Source organism: Anopheles merus, chromosome 2L, assembly GCF_017562075.2.
Source record: "Anopheles merus strain MAF chromosome 2L, AmerM5.1, whole genome shotgun sequence".
NCBI lineage: Eukaryota > Metazoa > Arthropoda > Insecta > Diptera > Culicidae > Anopheles > Anopheles merus.
The window spans coordinates 19,087,373-19,106,379 of NC_054083.1; the positions used below are offsets into that span (position 1 = coordinate 19,087,373).

The window sequence follows — 19,007 nt, forward strand, 5'->3', positions numbered from 1 at the left end:
GGGTTTTCGAGGATTATATAGATATGTTCAGCGAGTTGCAGATTCTTTCAGGCACATAATAGACTCTTTCAGCGAGATATAGAATTGTTCGGGTGTAGGTGTAGACATGTTCGGTTATACTGTAGAGCTGTCACTTTCGTACCCCTTGGACTGCAGCTTGCATCATTCTCATCAGAAGGTAAACAAACGGTTTTCCAAAAAATATGCTTTTTTCAATTAATTTATGTATTAACCAGCTTGAGGAATGATTATTAGCTACTTTTATGACTTTTAAGAATGAAAAATTGAACCCTGCGGCACAGTGTGTAAACAAAACAAATGACAGCTCTACAGAATCGCTGAACATGTCAACGCCTACTTCCGAACAATTCTATATCTCGCTGAAAGAGTCTATTATATGTCTCAACGAATCTACAACTCGCTGAACATGTCTATATAATCCTCGAAAACCCTGTATTGTTGCATAAATTTCGAACACAATTATGATGTATATCTAAAAATTGCTTAGTAGTTAGTAATACTGTGCAGCTCGCACGTATTAGTAATGCTCACACTGATCTCACTGCTAGAAGAGGTTCCATATAATCATATTTCCAAAGCCTCCAATAATTTGTTAGTTATTCTCCGTAGCAAGCATGAGAGATGTTAACAAACATGAATTGTACTACAGCAAAAATGGTGCATCTAATGATAATTGCCAGGGTTATACCATTCCTTCTTCAAAGACGTAACGAATTAAGCGGTAATATCAGGCTAAACTTCTGAGCCACCACGAAACCGTATATTCTCTTTTCTGTTAGATTTGTAAAATATTTCCTGGAGTCAAAACGATATCATCCATACACATATATACATAAAGACAAACATTGTTATTTTTCAGATAAGATACCATGAAATTTTAGACAAATGTGTTGCCTATGCCCATGATAAGCTTAAGGTTAAGGTTAAGGTGCCCTTGGTCGAATTTACTACAAAGTATCTGAAAACATTTATAACTACAGTGAACCCTCTCTTATTTGAGAGGCGATGGGACTGTCGAATAAGAGGGGTTTTCAAATTACAGAGGTTGAAAGTGAATGAAAGGTCCATACAAACAAGAAAGAGACAGAACATTTAGTATGCAGCCTTAACTGTTGCTATAGGAAACTGCGAACAGAATCGCTAATTTGAGCATACATCTTCCAATAACCATGGCAACACCATAGTCAAATAAGAGGGACACAGATTTCAGAGGTTTTCCAAATTAGAGAAACAAAAATGTACTGGAAATCAAGGGACTGTGCAAAATGTTCAAATAAGAGAGGTTTTTCAAATTGAAGAGGTGTCAAATAAGAGAGGGTTCACTGTATTTTTTAAAGTATACGTTATTGGGTTACAATTTTACAATGCCGGTCGTGGATACCAAACCATTTACTTTTGTTGCCACTCAACGCTGCAGAGGTAGAAATGTAACGTGTAAGAGAAATAATGCGACGCAAAGTATGGGAAATTAAAAACTACTCATTGTGCTTGAACATGAACAAATCCTCATACGATGCAACGTAACAATTCTTACATTTGTCCCGCTTACGATTAAGATAGTAATCTATATGGAACATGCATACGGTATTTCCACTGCACAGTATTCAGAACAAGCTCTAACAGAACGTTAGAACGACCTATTTGGTCCGAGATTGCAAAATGTAGGACATTGGCTATCATCTTCACCGATTGAAGCTAGGGCAATCAGTTACAGTTTCGCGACGACACAGTGCAGTTCTTGTTGCTGGTTAAGACAGAATTCAGTTACCGGGAATTTCTATCTCATCTTGCAAGTATGAGTCGCTCACTGGATTGGTTTCCTCTACTGCTTTGCTTGCTGTGTGTTGTCGTGCCGCAAACACGTGGACAGAACAACCATGTAACGTGCGGTAAACGCAAAGTAAAGACGGAATATCTCATTCAAAATGGCATAGACGCTAAGGCCGGTCACTGGCCGTGGCATGTAGCCATCTTCCATAGAACGTCGGGAAGGATGGAGTACGCTTGCGGTGGATCTATTATCGATGAAAGCACCATTCTCACAGGTATCACCATCACAGCTCCATGTGTCGTAGTGTAACTAACGGAATACAATTTATATTTGTTCCCTTTTCCCAAGCGTCTCATTGCGTGTACACCAAAAGCGATGTGCTTTCGGTATCGCGAGTGTCCGTGGACGTGGGACGTATTCGTCTAAACGAAACAAGCAACTATACGCAAACACACGCCGTGCGTCAGATAATAGTGCATCCGAGGTTTAGCCAACACAGCATCATCAACGACATTGCGCTGATCAAGCTGAGCACGAACGTCACGATGAGCAAGTACGTGCAGCCGGTCTGTCTGTGGACCATGGACAGCAATCAGACGTTGATCGTGGGAAGAAGCGGTACCATCGTTGGATTCGGGCTGAACGAACGGGACGTTGTGTCCGATCAGCTCAAACAGGCATTGGTAGGCGTGCAGGATGCGTTGACGTGCATTGCAAGCGATCGGGATGTGTTCGGAACTCACCTGACAACGGACATGTTCTGTGGTATGGGCCAGAATGGAGCCAGCGCGTGCAATGGAGATAGCGGTGGGGGAATGTTCTTCGAAGTTGGTGGGAAATGGTACGTCAGAGGCCTGGTGTCTTTCACGCCCCTAAATGCCAACACCAAACCGTGCGATCCGCGTAAGAACACCGCTTATACTGACGTGGCAAAATACTTGGATTGGATTAAACAGTACATTGATCAGCGTGTGCTTTCGTTCGAGAATGATGTGCTGCATGTAGACTACGAGGAAAAGCTAAGGCTGTTCAACTTTGAAACGTGCGGTCTGAAATCATATTCGACAGGTAACAATGTTTCGAGTTGGACACTGCCATGGCTTGGGTTTGTCAAAACTCCGAACACCGTGGTTCCTAGATGTACCATTACGCTCATTAGCGATTCTTATGCGGTTGGATCTGCGCATTGTTTAGATAACGTCGGTTCCGAGTAAGTATAGTTGAAGTTTATGACCAAGTTTATATAGTTTACCTGTATTCATGCCACTTTTCGACAATTTAGGGCGTTTATCGTGCTCGGTAGCTTGTCAGAATATTCGAAAGAGGAATGCTTCGTTCTCAATGGGACGACCATATGTACTCATGCTGCACAAGTACGCGGAATGCAACGAATCATACTACACCCAAAGTTTGACAGGAACACATATGCTAACAACATCGCACTGATCGAGTTGCTGAGCCCAGCAGACACTACACAGTCTTATGTGCAGCCTATCTGTATCCCCGTAACGTCTGAGCTTCGGTCGAACGCCAAGACTAACTTGCACGTAGCTGCATTCTTGAAAGATGAGCAGACGTATACAACTTTACTCGTGAGGTACATCGAGTCTATCGATTGTGTCAGACGGTACTCCGAACGACAAATTAGGCTTAATCTCGATAGCAACCAGTTCTGTGCAGAAATTGTGAACATGCTGGAAGAACAATATTGCATTCCTCTCAACAATATTGCAATGCCTGCGGGAGTACCGCTCCAGGAAAAAAAGATATTTAATGGCACGGAGCGATACTTTCTGCGGGGAGTTGAGTTCCATGGATCAGACTGTGAATCAGTGGTACCGTCCATTTATAATGATGTGGAAGCTTATCTCGACTGGATACTGTACAACATGAGGTACAGCATGCTAGAAACGACGGGTGATGCTAGAATTTTTACAACCAACCAACCACTTGAGTCAAAATGGAGCGAGTTACGGCAGCTGCCGGGAAAGGAAAAGTTGCGTTTATTCAATATGGACACCTGTGGGTTAACCAACATAGGTGCTGATATCATTCCACAGTTGACGTTCATTCCTTGGCACGGGATATTATGGGATAGTGAAAGTGTTACTCGTTTGACCTTGTTGGAACGTAGTACCGTCGTACTTATAAGTGAATGGTATGCGTTGGCCCCGAAGTTCATTGCGCAAAACGATGCATACTGGTAAGTGATCTAGTGTGAAGTGGTTTAAGTGCCCTATCGTGAATGAGTTTTTGACCGTTTTTCTGCAGGCGAATAGTTATTCTAGGACTGCAACCCCATACTCTCACCAACTGTACCCCTAGCACATGCGAACAAACATACCAACTGCTGGAAATCAAGAATATTATCCTCCCATCTCCAATCAACAATTCGAGACAGATGTTTGCATTGTTGGAGTTTGTCGAGCCCGCTAATCTAAACATTCCATACATCAGACCGATCTGTTTGCCCTTCATGGATCATTTGTATCAACATGAACCCTCACATATGATTATGTCGTCTTATTACAATAACGTCCTAAGCAAAAGGATAGCATTGATTGACACTCCGACCTGCCAGCAACGATTTCTGGTTGAGAGATTTTACTTGGAGTTTAACAATCTAACTGTGGAGTGTGCAGTCGAGGAGGAAATGTTCAGACAAATGCCTTTACCTGCCACCTTGGGCAGTCTGTTACAGATGCCGGTACGGCATGGAGGACAAACACAATATTTTTTGTACGCAATTAATACGGTATATCCGGCTAAGTTCGATTTCTTGATCTATGGTCCGTATCTCTTCACGCGGTTTGAGATGGGCAACATTGAGTGGATCTTAGAGAATATGGAGGAAAAAGTTCGCCAAACTTCATTCCTCACTACGACAGGGAATAAACGTGTGAATTTGAAACCAGTTCAGCATGCATCTAGCCAAGCTTTGTTCGACTTCAACACGTGCGGTGAACCATCTCCCAGCCAGCAAACACCATGGACGGGAAGCGTCTACTACGATACGTTGGAATTCGATGGGAGAAGCTGTTTGGTAACACTAATAAGCGAGTGGTACGCTGTTGGTCCTGCATCTTGTTTCGATAATTCTAGCGCTCAGTAAGTATAGCTGTGTGGTGTGATAAGAAATGCTAGGCAATATATCTTTTATGTTGGTTGCAGGTTCATTATAGTATTTGGAATTTTTGGGAAGGCTATCGAGATAGAGTGTGATATGACGAATAACACTGAATTATGCAATGTTTCTACTCAAAGTGTTACAGTCCAGAAGGTATTCAATCACCCACTCTATAATGGAACCAGAAACCATGATATTGCGTTGGTTAAGCTTGCCACTCGTGTGGATACAAGTCGTCCGAATGTGAAACCCATTTGTTTACCGATCACTGACGCAATTCGCAGCTATGATGTATCAAACCTTGTCATGCGTAATTCTAGTTTCGAACTTACCAAAGTGGATGATAGATACGTTGACACAGAGGAATGTCAGAAACGATGGCAAGGTTTGAAGGTGAGGTTTGCCGTAGATGGATCGAAGCATTGTGTGATCCAACAACGAACGATGGAAGAAACATGTATCATTATAAATGCTGGTGACTCGCTGCAATCACTTCAAACAATGGCATCAGGTGACAGACACTTTTTGCGCGGATTTGCAATCGCTAGGCCATCACATTGTAGCAAATACTTTCCCATAGTTTACACTAATACAGATGTTTATTTGGACTGGATGTTGAAAATTATGGAGCAGCCTGCTGATCTACCGTTCGATTTGCGAGACATACTTATTTTTAACAAAAAGTGATCAGTGTATTTTTTATTTTGTTCTTTTTCAAGGAGCCATACAATGCGGCTTTTAAATAAAACTATATCCTTTTTATTGCTATATGTTCTACTACATTTTATTTGTATGGCTTCATGTTTCCATTGAGAAGCTAGTAAGTAAGAATATTTTTTCTATGGCTCTAGCTCCAGCTGATCATCGATAAACGTAACGATCATTGGCTGGTTTGATTAAATTCCCGCATTCTCATAACATGTACCAACTTAGGTATCCTGCCGGACTTTGGCTAGTGTGGGATCCTAAAGTAAGAAAGAGAAAGAATGTCATGTATGTCATGTCATGTGTGTAATTGAAGCCAGTCGGAATTGAGCAATTTATATGAGGTATATTGAGGTTGTGTTCTTGTAACGGTCCAGGTGGTGTGCGTTTGGGTGTATCCGATACTAGTAGGATATCACAGCTAGCATCCAAGAATCCGTTCGTAGCGGCGGCGTACGTCCCGACACTCATTTTCATTCATGTTTATGACGAATTAGATGGTTGCTGTAGTTATTTACCGCGGCGCTGTAGGACCGGCCATATGAAATGTGTTGTCATCCCCAGGATTCCGAATGAGCGCCATAAGTTCCCCCTACGGACAGTATGAAAGATACCAGCCTTTGCCACCTTCAGGATGATCGGTTCGCCGTACAGCTCAGCAAGCTTGTGGTACATCCTTCTTCTCCGCATTCCTTACATGAACACACCGCTAAAGATGGTCCGAAGGATGTACGTCCATTGGAACCTGTTTCAATTTGAAATCATCCAGATTTGGTTCGATTTATGCCGACTCATCCGCCCTCATCGGGAATCGTCTGGGACCTTCTGGACCCATGCAGGTCGTCAAAATTCGTCCGTAGTCTGGACTGGAATCGTCTGGAGCCATCTGGACTCATTCGGACATTTTCGAATTCCATAGGATCATTTTTCGAGTCGATAGGATATGTGGCCAGCTGTCCCAACACTTGATCTTGCCGTGATAGTTGCATTATCATCGAAAAACGTCCAGAAGACGACAGTGTGTTACGTGTACCAGCCTGTGGACGTTAATAATACTAGCCATTTTTATAATAATTGTTTTGAACAGAACCAGTATTACGCAACATCGCCGCTCTGGGCTGAATGTGTTATTTTTCCTGGAAATCGCGAGATTTGACTTACGCAAAAATTCGAGGTAAGCGGTATTTTTGCGGCCGTATTCGGTCCCCATTAAAAGTGTATCTCGGGAATCGCCTGTACTTTTGCGGAACACTTTTGTAACGTAAATGCCATGTTAGTTTGTCGGTGTTGTTAAACTGTATGTGCATTATGTAACGCTTTGATTGTGTTCATCGAATGAATATACAAATAATAGTCGGCCAATAATAGCCATTTTTCGGTAATGCTATTTGTTCATCGTCGGTAGCCGGTTGTTACGACGACGAACGGATCTGTGGGCCACGCGAAGGATGCGGCCTTGTAAATCAAACCCGCTCGGGTAACAGCGATCTTCTCAACCGTTCGACACCAATAATCAACCTTCCCGCTAGTTGCTCTCTCAAGTAATTTGAGGAGCCTATGCCGCAGAAGGGGGTGAAGAGGGATGAGAGATTTCTTTCTGATCCGAATATGCAAAATTAAAAAGGAGGTTTCTTAGAGTTGCAAAATCCGAATGGTTTGTTTATTAAAAGTTCGGTCCCTTTTATACCCCCGGAAGCCCATACATTTTTAGGGTGTTAGTGTATCTTTTCCGAGGATAATTAGCACATAAGTGTACGTACGCGTGAGTGCCGCATGTTAGTATATGTATGTGTCGCATATTTATTCCGCTTTTACACGTAGCGTACCCGGTTTCTAGATTAAGGTGATCGCGCACCACGCGAACTTAAAGTTTGACACGTCCGTTACGAATTTAATCATCGCGAACGTAACACCGGTCGTTTATCAGAAAATGAACAACAAAATTACATAATTCAAAGCATACAGTAGTTCAGTTGAACTTGAAAATGGTACGTACGCAGCCACTTAACGGACGCTGGGCTGCGAATGTTCAAAACCAACTATGGGATGCATGGAGAAAAAGCGACCAAAATCATGCACCACCAATGGCAGCTGTCATACGCGACCTGTCACGAACAGTGTGGCCAGATTATTTTGGCGGTTTTCGGTAGGCGCACTGTTGAGAACGCAACCATTTAAATTTAATCAATTATTTTAACGATCAATTTCTTTTTACCCTACAAGCATAGAGAATGAAAAAGTGTGCGTCTTTTATAAATAATGTGTGAGGTTTGAAGTGAGATTGTGTGAAGCTATAAATTGAAATGTGCGTTTAATTTGCAATAAAAGTGATAAAATATTTATAAACCAAGTTTGATGTGTTAAAGTTTTTCTTTTGATTCGGGTGCACCAAGTCCGTGTAAAGGGAAGCGCACAGCGCGCTAAGAAAGAAACGAGCGGGAGGGGGTTTCAGTCCAGCGCAGCGCAACTCGCTGGAATCAAGTGGGGTACCAATTCAGCGCAGCGCATGCCGAAAGAAACGGAAAGGAAGGGGTATAAGGAAAATACAATGAAACAGCGCGAGCGAGCGTTCTTTTCAGTGAGAGCGCCTCGTGCATTTTAAAGCCATGCAATAGAGCGCATTCTTTCCGTGGTAGCGCTCCATCCGCCATTTTTAATTTTTAGCCTGAAAATTTCATTCTCTTTGTCTGTCAGGTAAGCTTTAACCGCCGACAGCGAGACTCAAAATCAAATTTAAATGATTTTCTTTGACGAGTAATTCTCGGAATCCACGCAACTGACATTTTCTACTTATTATGAACATTACATTTTAACGGATAAAAATAAAAAGTGCCAGACAAACAAACGTGCATCAGCGCGATAAGTAACAAATGAGGTTAGCAATCCTTGAAACAGCATCCCAAGCGCCACAGATTAAGCTTAAACGACTGAAAAATCAAATATCTGTGATTTTCGGTAGGATAAATGGAAAATCGGTAGTTTTAGGGCGGCCATCTGTGAATCGGTAGGCATATGAAAAATCGGTAGGAATACAGATAAATCGGTATTTCTGGTCACTCTGGCCACGAACTGAAAAAGGAAGAAAAAGCAGTCCAGTTCTATACATTTGCTCACTGTGCGTGGTTCGGAAGTTTTGCGAGCGACTTTTCTGCGCCAAGTTTTTTTTACACCCGTGCGAAAGTTTCGTTTTCCTCGTTTTCCGTGCTGAGTATTCGAGTGTTCGCGTGTCGCGTGCCCCCAGCCGACCAGTGATGGATCTTGCCAAACTCAAGGTGGCCGACCTAAAGGCCGAGCTTGCGGCGAGAAATTTGGACACCAAGGGAGTGAAAGCGGTGCTACTGGAGCGCCTGAAGGAAGCGATCGAACGCGAAACCAACGCGGCTGCCACCAGCGTTGACCCGAACGGCCAACAACAGTATCTGGCACAGCAGCAGCAGCAGCATCAACAACAACAGTTGCTAATGCAGCAACAGCAACTGCAGGCGCAGCAGCAACAGCACGCCCAGCAGCAACTTTTGGCTCAACAGCAACAACTACAGCAGCAGCAGCAGCAAAATGTTGCAGTTGCCGAGCAGCAGCCACTGCCCCAAGAGCAAACGATTGAGGACCTTTCTATGTCAAGTGAGTTGCATCGCGGAAAACGGATCGATAGGGCGAAGAAAGTGGGCATTTTCGGCGCGATTCTACCATTCCCTAGTGTGTAATCAGAGTGCTGTGCGGGATAGCGCGCCATTTTGTTTGTGAAGGGAAAAAGTTGCTCGTTCCCGCTTGCGCGTCCGATCGGCGCTCTCGCTCTTGCGCCTGCCGCACACTCACACCGATGCAGCGTTTTAAAGCGCCGTCGTGCCGTTTTTTTCGGGCCAGGAGAAAGTGTGCGTATACACGGGCTTCTGACAGTGCGTATGACGTGTGTTTGTATGTGTGTGTGAGTGCGTGTGTGGGTAAAATGAGGTCTCATTTCGCCCGTGGTGTGAGTGTGTGCGTGTGCGTGTGTGTACGAATGTAGCGGGAACACAAGATAGAGCAAGTTGTAAACAACGCACATCGGCCTAGGGGATTAGAGTAATGAACTCATTGTTTTGCTATGTTAATGCTTTCCTTTCATTTTCGAAACTGTTTTCGTGCATTTTCCTAAAGTATGACGGAGTAGCTATGCGCTTAGCGATGAACTGCACCCTGCAGCTCGTCAATTCGGTAAACTCCATGCATCGATTTTGATTCACGATCCAACATTGCGATGTTGTTTTAATTTCTCGTATTGAGTTCTGCACGCGATTTTCCCAAACATGATAATCGCTAGCCGAGTAGTTACTCCGTGCAGCTCCTGTCTCGGGGGGGCCTGATCTTGTTGCGCAGTATTAAACCGGCTTTTGTTGTTCGATTTTAGGCAAGCGAGTTGACACACCGGTACGGCGGCGCAGCACTCGGCGTTCCATGACACGATCACCATCGCCGCCCAACAGCTCGGCGGACAATCCACACGCCTCGCTGATGGGAAGTGCCCGCAAGCGGGGCCGATCGCGCTCGATGACAAAATCGCCCTCCCCCCAGCGGCTGACCAGTGAGGCACCGTGTCTGGAATCGGTACAGGAGGAGGAGCCCGAGCCGGTCAGTGCGGCACCAGAGCAGCGGTTAGCGAGCGCCGAACAGCCGGCCGCATCAACCGAGCCCAAAATGGATGAAAGCAGCAGCACGGCACCGGTCGTTGAAGCCCCTCCAGCACCTTCAGCGCAGTCGGAACCGGCACCTGCGACGGCAACGGCACCATCCGCCATGGAGGTTGAAGAGAGTGAAACGGACGCTCCGTCGGCGGAACCGGCCAAGGAAGAAAATGTAGCACCGGCCGCGGCCCCCGCGGAAACGACGGATGGCTCTGCGGCAGAACAAGCTGCACCGTCCGAGACGAAGGAGGATGAGAAGAAGACAACGACTGAAGAATCTGCAAAGCCGGCCGAATCCAGCGAAGCGGCCAAGCCTGCCGCCGCCAGCAGCGCTGGTGGCGAAACGGGCTCGAACAGCAAATCTAAGGCGGGACCCACGAAAGCCGAAAAGAAGCAGTCTGGTCAGCAGCAGGCGCAGAACAATGTGGTTGAGTTCGTGTCGGAGGAAGTAGAACCGCAGCTGTCCGCGGAGGCGGAGAAAACGTTCACGCTCAGCTGGTGTAAGTAGGCACACGTGCGAATGGCGTTTTGGGGCCATGGAGTAATTCCATTTCTTTTCCCACCCGCTTTAATTGCAGATGATTCGGATCTAAATCTGGCCCTCGACGATAAGGATCTGCTCTCGGCCAAGCCCCTATCCGACGGCATATTTGGTCTGGTGTGGGCCGGCGTCCGTGCTGGCCGGGGCGTCACGGGCGGCAAAGTGTTGTACGAAGTATTAGTGATGGACGAGCTGCAGCCAGCCACCAAATCGCCTCTGGTCCCGGACGGCGAAAAACCGACGGCCGAGATGCGAATAGGCTGGTCTACGGCGACGGAAGGCAAACGGCAACTCGGTGAGATGGACCATTCCTTCGGCTACTCCAGCTGTGGCAAGAAGGTGGTCGGGGGCAACTTCGAGGAGTACGGCAAGCCGTACGGGAAGGGCGATGTGGTGGGCGTCTACCTGGACCTGGACGCGACGCCCTGCTGCATGCAGTTTACGGTGAACCGCGTCCGACAGGGGAACGCGTTCGAGTTCGAAAAGGACAGTTTGGACGGCAAAGCACTATTCCCGCACGTGTACGCCAAGAACCTGTCGTTCAAGGTGAACTTTGGCACGGTGGAGGACGGGCTCCCGCTGGTGGAAAAGAAAAAAGAACCAGCAGTCGAGCCGGCCACTGAAAAGAGCGACAGCGCGGAGGCGTCGTCGAACAAGGACACCACCACGGACGGTGAAAAAGCCTCAACGGAAGAGGCCAAGGTGGAAGGCGATGATGCTCCAAAAGAAGAATCGGCACCGGACAATAGTGCGAAGAAGGAAGCGGAGGAACAAGATGAAGACATCAAAATGGAGGAAACGGTAAAGGAGGCTGAGTCAGCGGACGAACAGCCGGCGGAAAAGGTACCCTTCGACGAGGCGTACACATTCCTGAACCGTTTCATGGAAGAGAATGGAGATTGCGTTGTGGAAGGATTGAAGGGCCCGTCGGCTAGGGATAGCTGCGAGGTAAGTAACCTTTCGCGATGTGATCAGGCGAACAAATGCACCACATGCTAACCACCAACGACTTTGATTTCAGCTCGTAATGATGATTGGACTGCCGGGAAGCGGCAAAACGACGTGGGTACAAAACTACCTGAAGGAAAACGCAGACACTTCGTTTACCTTGCTGAGTATCGACAGTTTGCTGGAGAATATGAAGGTGCATTGGTAGTTGGTACGGTTGGTCCTTCAAAGCCACGGATTAACGTTCCCTTTTCAAACCCTTTTCAGGTATTGGGTAAGGTGCGTGAACCTTCCAACACACCGCAATGGCAGAAGGTGGTGGAGCAGCTGTCGCGCAACATGGCACGGTTGATCGAGATCGCTTGCAAGCGCAGAAGACACATCCTCATCGATCAGGTAATGTGTATGATCAATGTTAATCATTCCAACAAAACTGTAATGCTTTTTTGATCCATTCATCCAGACCAATGTGTTTGCTTCGGAGCAAAAGCGACGCCTGAAAGGGTTCGGCGGCTTCAAGACGCGCCGTGCGATCGCGGTGATACCAAATCTGGAGGAGTATAAGCGACGGTATGAGCAGAAGGTGGCCAAATACGGCGCGGAAGTACCTGAAACGACTCTGAACACGATGAAAGGTATGTACCTAGACTGCACCTTCACGCATCACATTACGCTCTAACCTTAACCCTTGCTTCTTTATTTTATTTCATCAGCAAACATTTTTGTGCCCACGCTGGAACAAAAATGGTACACGGAAATTGTATTCGCCGAGCTGCCGGAAACCGAGGCACAGGAGACGCTGAAAAAGATGAACGAGGAGGGCCGCAAGCTGCTGCCGCCCCGGCGAAACCGCGCCAATCAGGCGAACCGACAGAAGCACAACAACAATAACAACAACAACAACAGCAACAGCAACGCGAACAGCAACTACACGTCGCGCTGGAACCACAACCGTCCGCAGGGCGGCGGTGGCCAGCAGTACGGCAAGAACCGGTACGGCAACAACTCGGGCGGCGGTGGCTACGGCAACCGCTACGGCAACAAATCGAACGACAGTGTTGGTCAGTACGGCGGTGGGCACCATCGTGGCGGGGCCGGCGATTACCGAAGCGGCAATGGGTACGGGCGCCGGGACGATCATCATCGCGGTGGCAACTATGGCAGCGGGGGAAATCGGTACGACTCCTGGAACCGCAACAGTGGTGGCGGAGGGTAAGTGTGAACGGTTTTGAGATTTTAAACGCAATTTTAATGCAAATTTTCTCCTCTATGCAGATATTACAATGAACGCGGCTACTCGAACCGTGGCTACAACCAGCAGCAGGATCATTCCACTAACCGATACGATGCACGTCGTCGCGATCGTCGGGGTAAGTCGTAGTGTTGGGAAGAATGAAATTTTCGTCGGAATTGATTCCGGCTAGCTCCGAAGTTTTCTGGAATCGATCCCGGATAGTAGGTTCCCGAATCAGTTTCCGGAATTGGCTCCGGAATCGGAATTGACTTCAAAATCAGAATTGGCTTCGGAATCGGCATCTCCAATAGAATAGGCTTTAGGGTCCAATGATGCTACATATTGACAGTCGCAAATAATCTAAATTTACTTTTATGCGATCCATACTCATGGATATTTCCAGATTGAATTCGCTTTTGAAACATCTTATTTCAATTTAAGTACTGATTCTCATTCCGTAGTAAATTCCAATTCTGGCGTCTATTCTTATTCAGTTTCCTGAACAAATTGCGATTCCCAGATCGATTTCAATTCTGGAGCCGATTCTGATTCCAGAGCAGATTTCGATTCCGGTGCCGATTTTGATTCCAGAGCAAATTTCGATTCCGAAGCCGATTCCGATCCGATGGTTGCCGGCTTCGAAGTCGACTCCGAAATCGGCTATGGAGTCAATTCCGGAATCGGCTCCGGAATGGGCACTGGAGTCAACTCTGGAATCGTCTCCGGAATCGGCTCCGGAGTCAACTCCGGAGTCGGAATCGATTCCAGTAACGGAATTGCTTCCGAACATGAAATCGAAATTGGGTAGGTCCGAGCTTCCACCACTAGTAAGTGGATCGGCTACAAACGTTTTCCCCCATTTTGAATAACTATGCGACAACATAACTGAACTGGAATGCGTTTGTTTGGCAGGATATAACAACAGTTCGAACTGGAATGCGCAGGGCGGACAGCAGCAGTGGAATAATAGCTATCAAAAATCGGGCAACTCGGATTCGTGGTACTTATGGTGGCAGGTAAGTCGATCGCGAAAGCATTAATCCCAACCATTTAGTTTTGCTAAGTTGAAGAATCTTTCCCCTTCTAAAAAACCCGCTGATAATGAATGTTTGGATGTACATGCAAGCAAACAAAATCACTCAATAGTGATAGAGAAGCACTAATACTTGTGTCTGATCGTGCAACGATCGCGTTGCTCTGTGTGGGCATTCAAACATTTGCTCCTTTGCTTCCTCGTTTAAATGTTTATAAATGACTGAAAGATGATTTACCGGCCAAGCGTGTGTAATACAACTGTCCATTCTATGTTGCTGTGCATTTAGGATCATTAACGCCACTGAAGGAAGAGGCATGCGCGCGCATAGTGCTTTGACTGTGCCCTCCCCACAACAACCCTCCCCATACAACCCCCACCCTCCCGAGGATTAGATATAGCGAGTAATACCGCCACCACCACTCACACACACTCACACATACTCTTCTGACTGACTGAATATGAATATATACATTGAATGAATGAATGGTCCGATTCACCACCATCACACTCCACCACCGCGAAACTCTCTGCAGGCGAGATAGAAATGCTGTGATGCCCGGTTCTTCTTTCGCGTGCAATGTAGGTGCGTTCGGGCGGAAGCGTGGATTAGCCCAACTGGTTGTGTGTGTGTGTTTAAATGGGTAGTAACATAAGAAAATAATAAAAAACACGCCTACACCGTGCTCTCGCACTCCCACACTCGTCCTTATCGATTTCATCCCCCAAAATCCTTTTTGCTCGAGGATCTCTCAGCACAATCTAACGGTGGAAAAGGTGCCGCCTAAGCTAGGCTAAAGAAGGATAAACGAGAAAGAGCAGGACACATCGCCGGCAACGTGAAGCCATGTAAAGTAATGTTTTTCGTGTTAAAGCAAGTGTCCATGTCCTTCGTGTCTTATTTCGGCTGCACGAGCAGCAATTCACGAATAGCTCCAGCAGCATCGTGTGCTACGACGTCATTCACCACGATCATCATTATCATCATCGCCACCACCTTCATGGTCATCATAAAAAACCAACCGCACACAGCTTTCTTCATGTCTCGATTCGATTGCGTGTTGTGTATCGCCAAATTGCCACAAAATGTACGATTCAGTGAGGGGCTTCTCCACTCCCTGAACTCCACAACCCTGCAGCGGAGCCTTAAACGGTGAAAATGTGCCCAAAGAAGACACGAATCAAGAGAGAGGAGGAAGAGAAGAATAGCGCAACTGTAGCGAGTTCTCTATCTTAAACACGAGTCAATAATGGAGAGACGAAGAGCAAAGCCATACATGCGCGAAACTGGCGGTACACCTGCTGACTCCAACTTTCTTCCTGTCCACCGTGACAGTGGAAGGTAAGGATCGCGCTGTGCCTAAAATATTTATCTGTTTTTTTTTTGTTCATTTGATTTGATTTTCTAATAATTATTTCTTACATTATACATTATCCGTCTGCCCTACTCTAAATCGAAAAGCAGTATCATTTCGGTCGGACGCGCGAGTAACTTAACTGTCCTACACTACACTAATTCTCTTTCTGTCTCTCTCCTTTGCCCATCCTCTAGGCAGTGGCTTTGTTCGCCGCGTAGTGCGCAATCCAAACTTCAAAAAAAAAAAAAAAAAAAAAAAATATATATATATATATATATATATATATATATATATATATATATATATATATATATATATATATATATATATATATATATATATATATATATATATATATATATATCATGCGTTAGGCTCTCGCGCAAATCCTAAACACGTAACACGCGGTTTGTTGTGTATTGTTTTGTTTTGACCCATTTCCCTTAAATTTGTGTGGGTGCGTTTGTATGTGTGTGCGTGTGGGTGTGTGCGTACGTGTATGTCTGTGTGTGTGTGTGTGTGGGTGGGTGGGAATTAGTTTTTGAGGCGGTTTCATGCAACAAATGGAAAGGAATGGGTTGCTGCTGCTGCTGCTTCCTCTCTGTTTCTCTATGTACTGTTACGCGGTGTATGAAGATTGGGCGGTTTAAGGACATTTACACACACATACGAAGGCGCGTTAACAACTCACTAACATTATTTCATTTCTTTTCTTGTTTCGTTGGGTTTGTTGCTTTCACATCATCATCTCTGGCACATCATCACGATTGGGATGGGATTTATGTATGACCTTTAACTTATCGCTTCTCTCTCTCTCTCTCTCTCTCTCTCGCTCTCCTACTTTCACGTTTTACAGTCGAACCTGAACAATCTGCTTGCGGCGAACGGTGGCAACGCGGACGGATCGGCGGCCGCTTCCTCCTCCTCCTCCGCCGCCACCGCACACCAGTGGAACCAGTACGGTGGTGCCAGCGGGCATCAGTCCTCGTCCTCGTACGGACATTACAACACGAAGGGTTCCGGCGGCAGCATGGGATGAAGGCAGCGGCAGTAGACGACGCGCAGGGGACGGCACCGCAGCAGAGAAACGGTTTTCGATTTGCACCCATTGAACCTGACTGTAGTTTGTAATGTGTAAAATGAATTAAGCGACTTAGTTGAAATTTTATGCTTAAAATACACAACACCGATCCACCCACCCTCCACCCATCACCATTCATCGTCATACACAAACAATGCGTTTTCCACACACACACACATGACATTTATTAGTGTTACGCGAGAGGAGAGCACGTTTAGGTTCGTTGATGATGCACTTCAGACAAAGAAGCAACAAAAAGCCCTTCAGAAAGTAATACGGAGCGGGGAGAGACGATAGTCGATATACGCACGTACACCCGATATCTAGCAGCAACGGTACAGTAACGGTTTTATTAGTGACAAACAAGCAAGTGTGTGTATGTGTGAGTGAGCTAAATATGTAAGTGCACGAAAGTTCGATTTTAGGAAGAAAAAAAAATCCCGGGCAAGCGCCACCGAGCGCTCTGTACCGCGAGAGTCATGTACACGCCGCGTGGTGGAGATGCTAATTTATGTGTAATATGTTTTTTTTTAAATCTATACAATACCTAAGACAAAGCTCGATCGATCGATGTTCAACATTAGCATGGATTAAGCGTGAAATGGAGGATGGTTTTGCGTTTAGTAGCAGCAGCAGCAGCACAGGCAGTTAGAAGTAGTACTATTCTTGGTAGGTACTAGGTTATTATTTTTTCTCGTTTTTTTTATATAAAATATTATATATTCTTCAGTAAGATTTTTTGTGTGTGGATTTGTACAGTTATGGCACCGCCCCAACCGTATCGTTGTAACCTTTTGGCCGTCTGTTGCATTATTTGAGTTTTGTGCACTCTTATCCTTAACACATTTGGTACAATGGTAAGTCTCGTTTAACTTAGCTTCTAGGTGTGCGCTACCTGAACCCAAACGGAAACAAAACCATTCGCCATTTGGGTAACTCTTTCAGTAACAGAAAAAAAAACATTTAGTAGTACAATAATGTAACGAGACGAGAAAACAAGAAACTGTTAGGTGCGGTCGTTTTTATCGTTTTTCTTTTCTTTTTTATTCATTTTTATTTTTTAATTCATCGTTTTCTTAGCGTCTGAGTTAAGCGTGTTAAGGTGTAGGGAGAGAGAGAGAGAGAGAAAGAGAGAGGAGAGAGAGGGAGGAAGAGAGGAGAGAGAGAGAGAGAGAAGAGAGAGGGAGGGAGCGAGAATGAGTGACAAAACCCCACAAAATAATGGCTTCAATTAGGCCTTATTTTCACTAAGAAATGGTACTGAGACTGTGTGCTTGCATGTGTGTGTGTGTGTGGTGAAGATTTTTCTTTTAGTGAAGAGTAACGTAACCAATAACATCATTTCGATAAGAAGAAGAAGCAGAGGGCAGTAGAGGGAAGGGATGAAGACGGAAAAGGAAATATAAATGTAATACAAGAAGCAACAACAGCAAAAACACATAACCTCCCCCTTTTCTCTCCCTCTCCCTCTCTGTTGTTTTTCTGAAAGGGGAGAGCGTCTATATATAAATATGTAAGGATTAACTAAAATGCAAGCAAAACAAAACTCAAAAGCATTGTAAAACGAGTAAACAAACAGAAGAGCACACTACACATACTTTGGCGTGGGTTTAATTCCTCCCCTCCTGCCCCCCATTAAATTTAAACAAAAACAAAACATTATTCTTATAACAAATACAATTGTGTATCCTAAATGATTGCAAATTCTCACCTCCCCCTGCCCCCCCCCCCTCCTTCCTTCACACGTGTATAAGCAAACAAATACAAAACAAGAAAAAGAGTTCGTAAATTAGTATTAGATTGATTGCAAGTTGGACAAAAAGCAAAAGCAAAAAACTGGGTAGCATTTCCGTGAAGGATGAACAACATTTGGAGATGCTGTTTTTTTCGTATTGCCATTGCTGCAACAAGAAAGCAGTACCAGCGAGAGTGCATACAAAATCAGCTATAAAGAAATACTAACAAATCCAACTCTCTCTCTCTCTCTCTCTCTCTCTTTCTCACACACACTCTGTCGCTATCCACTTGTCTATACTTAAGGTACAAATAAATGGAATCAGTCCATACCTAGAGAACGTCGCTGGCGTGTGAGTGCTGTTGTCTATATTTACTGTCCGAACGCCGAACGGTTGAGGTGAAGTTGTGCAAACTGTTGTTGTTTTACCCTTTTTCCCATCGAAATTGGTTTCATGTTTGCCCGAAGGTTTGCGAAAATCGCGTTACTATGCAGCTCGTCGTCCCAGACTATTTAGGAATAGCAGCACCGCTGAGAAGATGTCCCTTGTTCCACGCAGCAACGGTTGAGTGTGTTAAATTGATCCCCTTTTGAAATCCCATTTCCTTAACGCCATTACCACCTTGCATACTCACAGGGGCAGACCAGCAGCAGCATGGCCTACTATTTGCCCCGAACAGCAGTGGATGCGTTGTTGTTTCGGTAATACGAATTATGCTTCCGGCAGCCGTCAATGGAACGCCACACAGGCCTGTAGACTAGAGGTGGGCATTTCGGTTCTTTTAAGTGAAC

The 19,007-nt window shown here is 45.5% G+C and overlaps 2 protein-coding genes across 4 annotated transcripts; both read left to right on the forward strand.

Annotated features, from left to right (window-relative positions):
- The first annotated feature begins 2,067 nt into the window (after window positions 1–2,067).
- LOC121593159 lies at window positions 2,068–5,662 on the forward strand. The gene is made up of 4 exons (XM_041915293.1): window positions 2,068–3,002; window positions 3,075–3,995; window positions 4,064–4,900; window positions 4,964–5,662. The coding sequence occupies exons 1-4, from the start codon at window positions 2,086–2,088 to the stop codon at window positions 5,604–5,606; spliced, it is 3,318 nt and encodes a 1,105-aa protein (XP_041771227.1). The 5' UTR covers window positions 2,068–2,085; the 3' UTR covers window positions 5,607–5,662.
- A 3,040-nt stretch (window positions 5,663–8,702) lies between these two features.
- Window positions 8,703–18,555, forward strand: LOC121592040 (heterogeneous nuclear ribonucleoprotein U-like protein 2). Of its 3 annotated transcripts, XR_006004631.1 has the most exons (11): window positions 8,703–9,245; window positions 10,012–10,785; window positions 10,864–11,774; window positions 11,848–11,970; window positions 12,042–12,170; window positions 12,238–12,409; window positions 12,488–12,986; window positions 13,050–13,144; window positions 13,921–14,024; window positions 14,331–14,627; window positions 16,256–16,331. XR_006004631.1 is itself a non-coding variant. In XM_041913254.1 (10 exons), the coding sequence occupies exons 1-10, from the start codon at window positions 8,876–8,878 to the stop codon at window positions 16,436–16,438; spliced, it is 3,360 nt and encodes a 1,119-aa protein (XP_041769188.1). In that variant the 5' UTR covers window positions 8,703–8,875; the 3' UTR covers window positions 16,439–18,555. The 3 variants fall into 3 exon arrangements, 2 of the variants coding, with proteins under 2 accessions (XP_041769188.1, XP_041769189.1); XM_041913254.1 differs by lacking the exon at window positions 14,331–14,627 and having other exon boundaries at window positions 16,256–18,555; XM_041913255.1 differs by lacking the exon at window positions 16,256–16,331 and having other exon boundaries at window positions 14,331–15,050.
- Window positions 18,556–19,007: the final 452 nt, after the last annotated feature.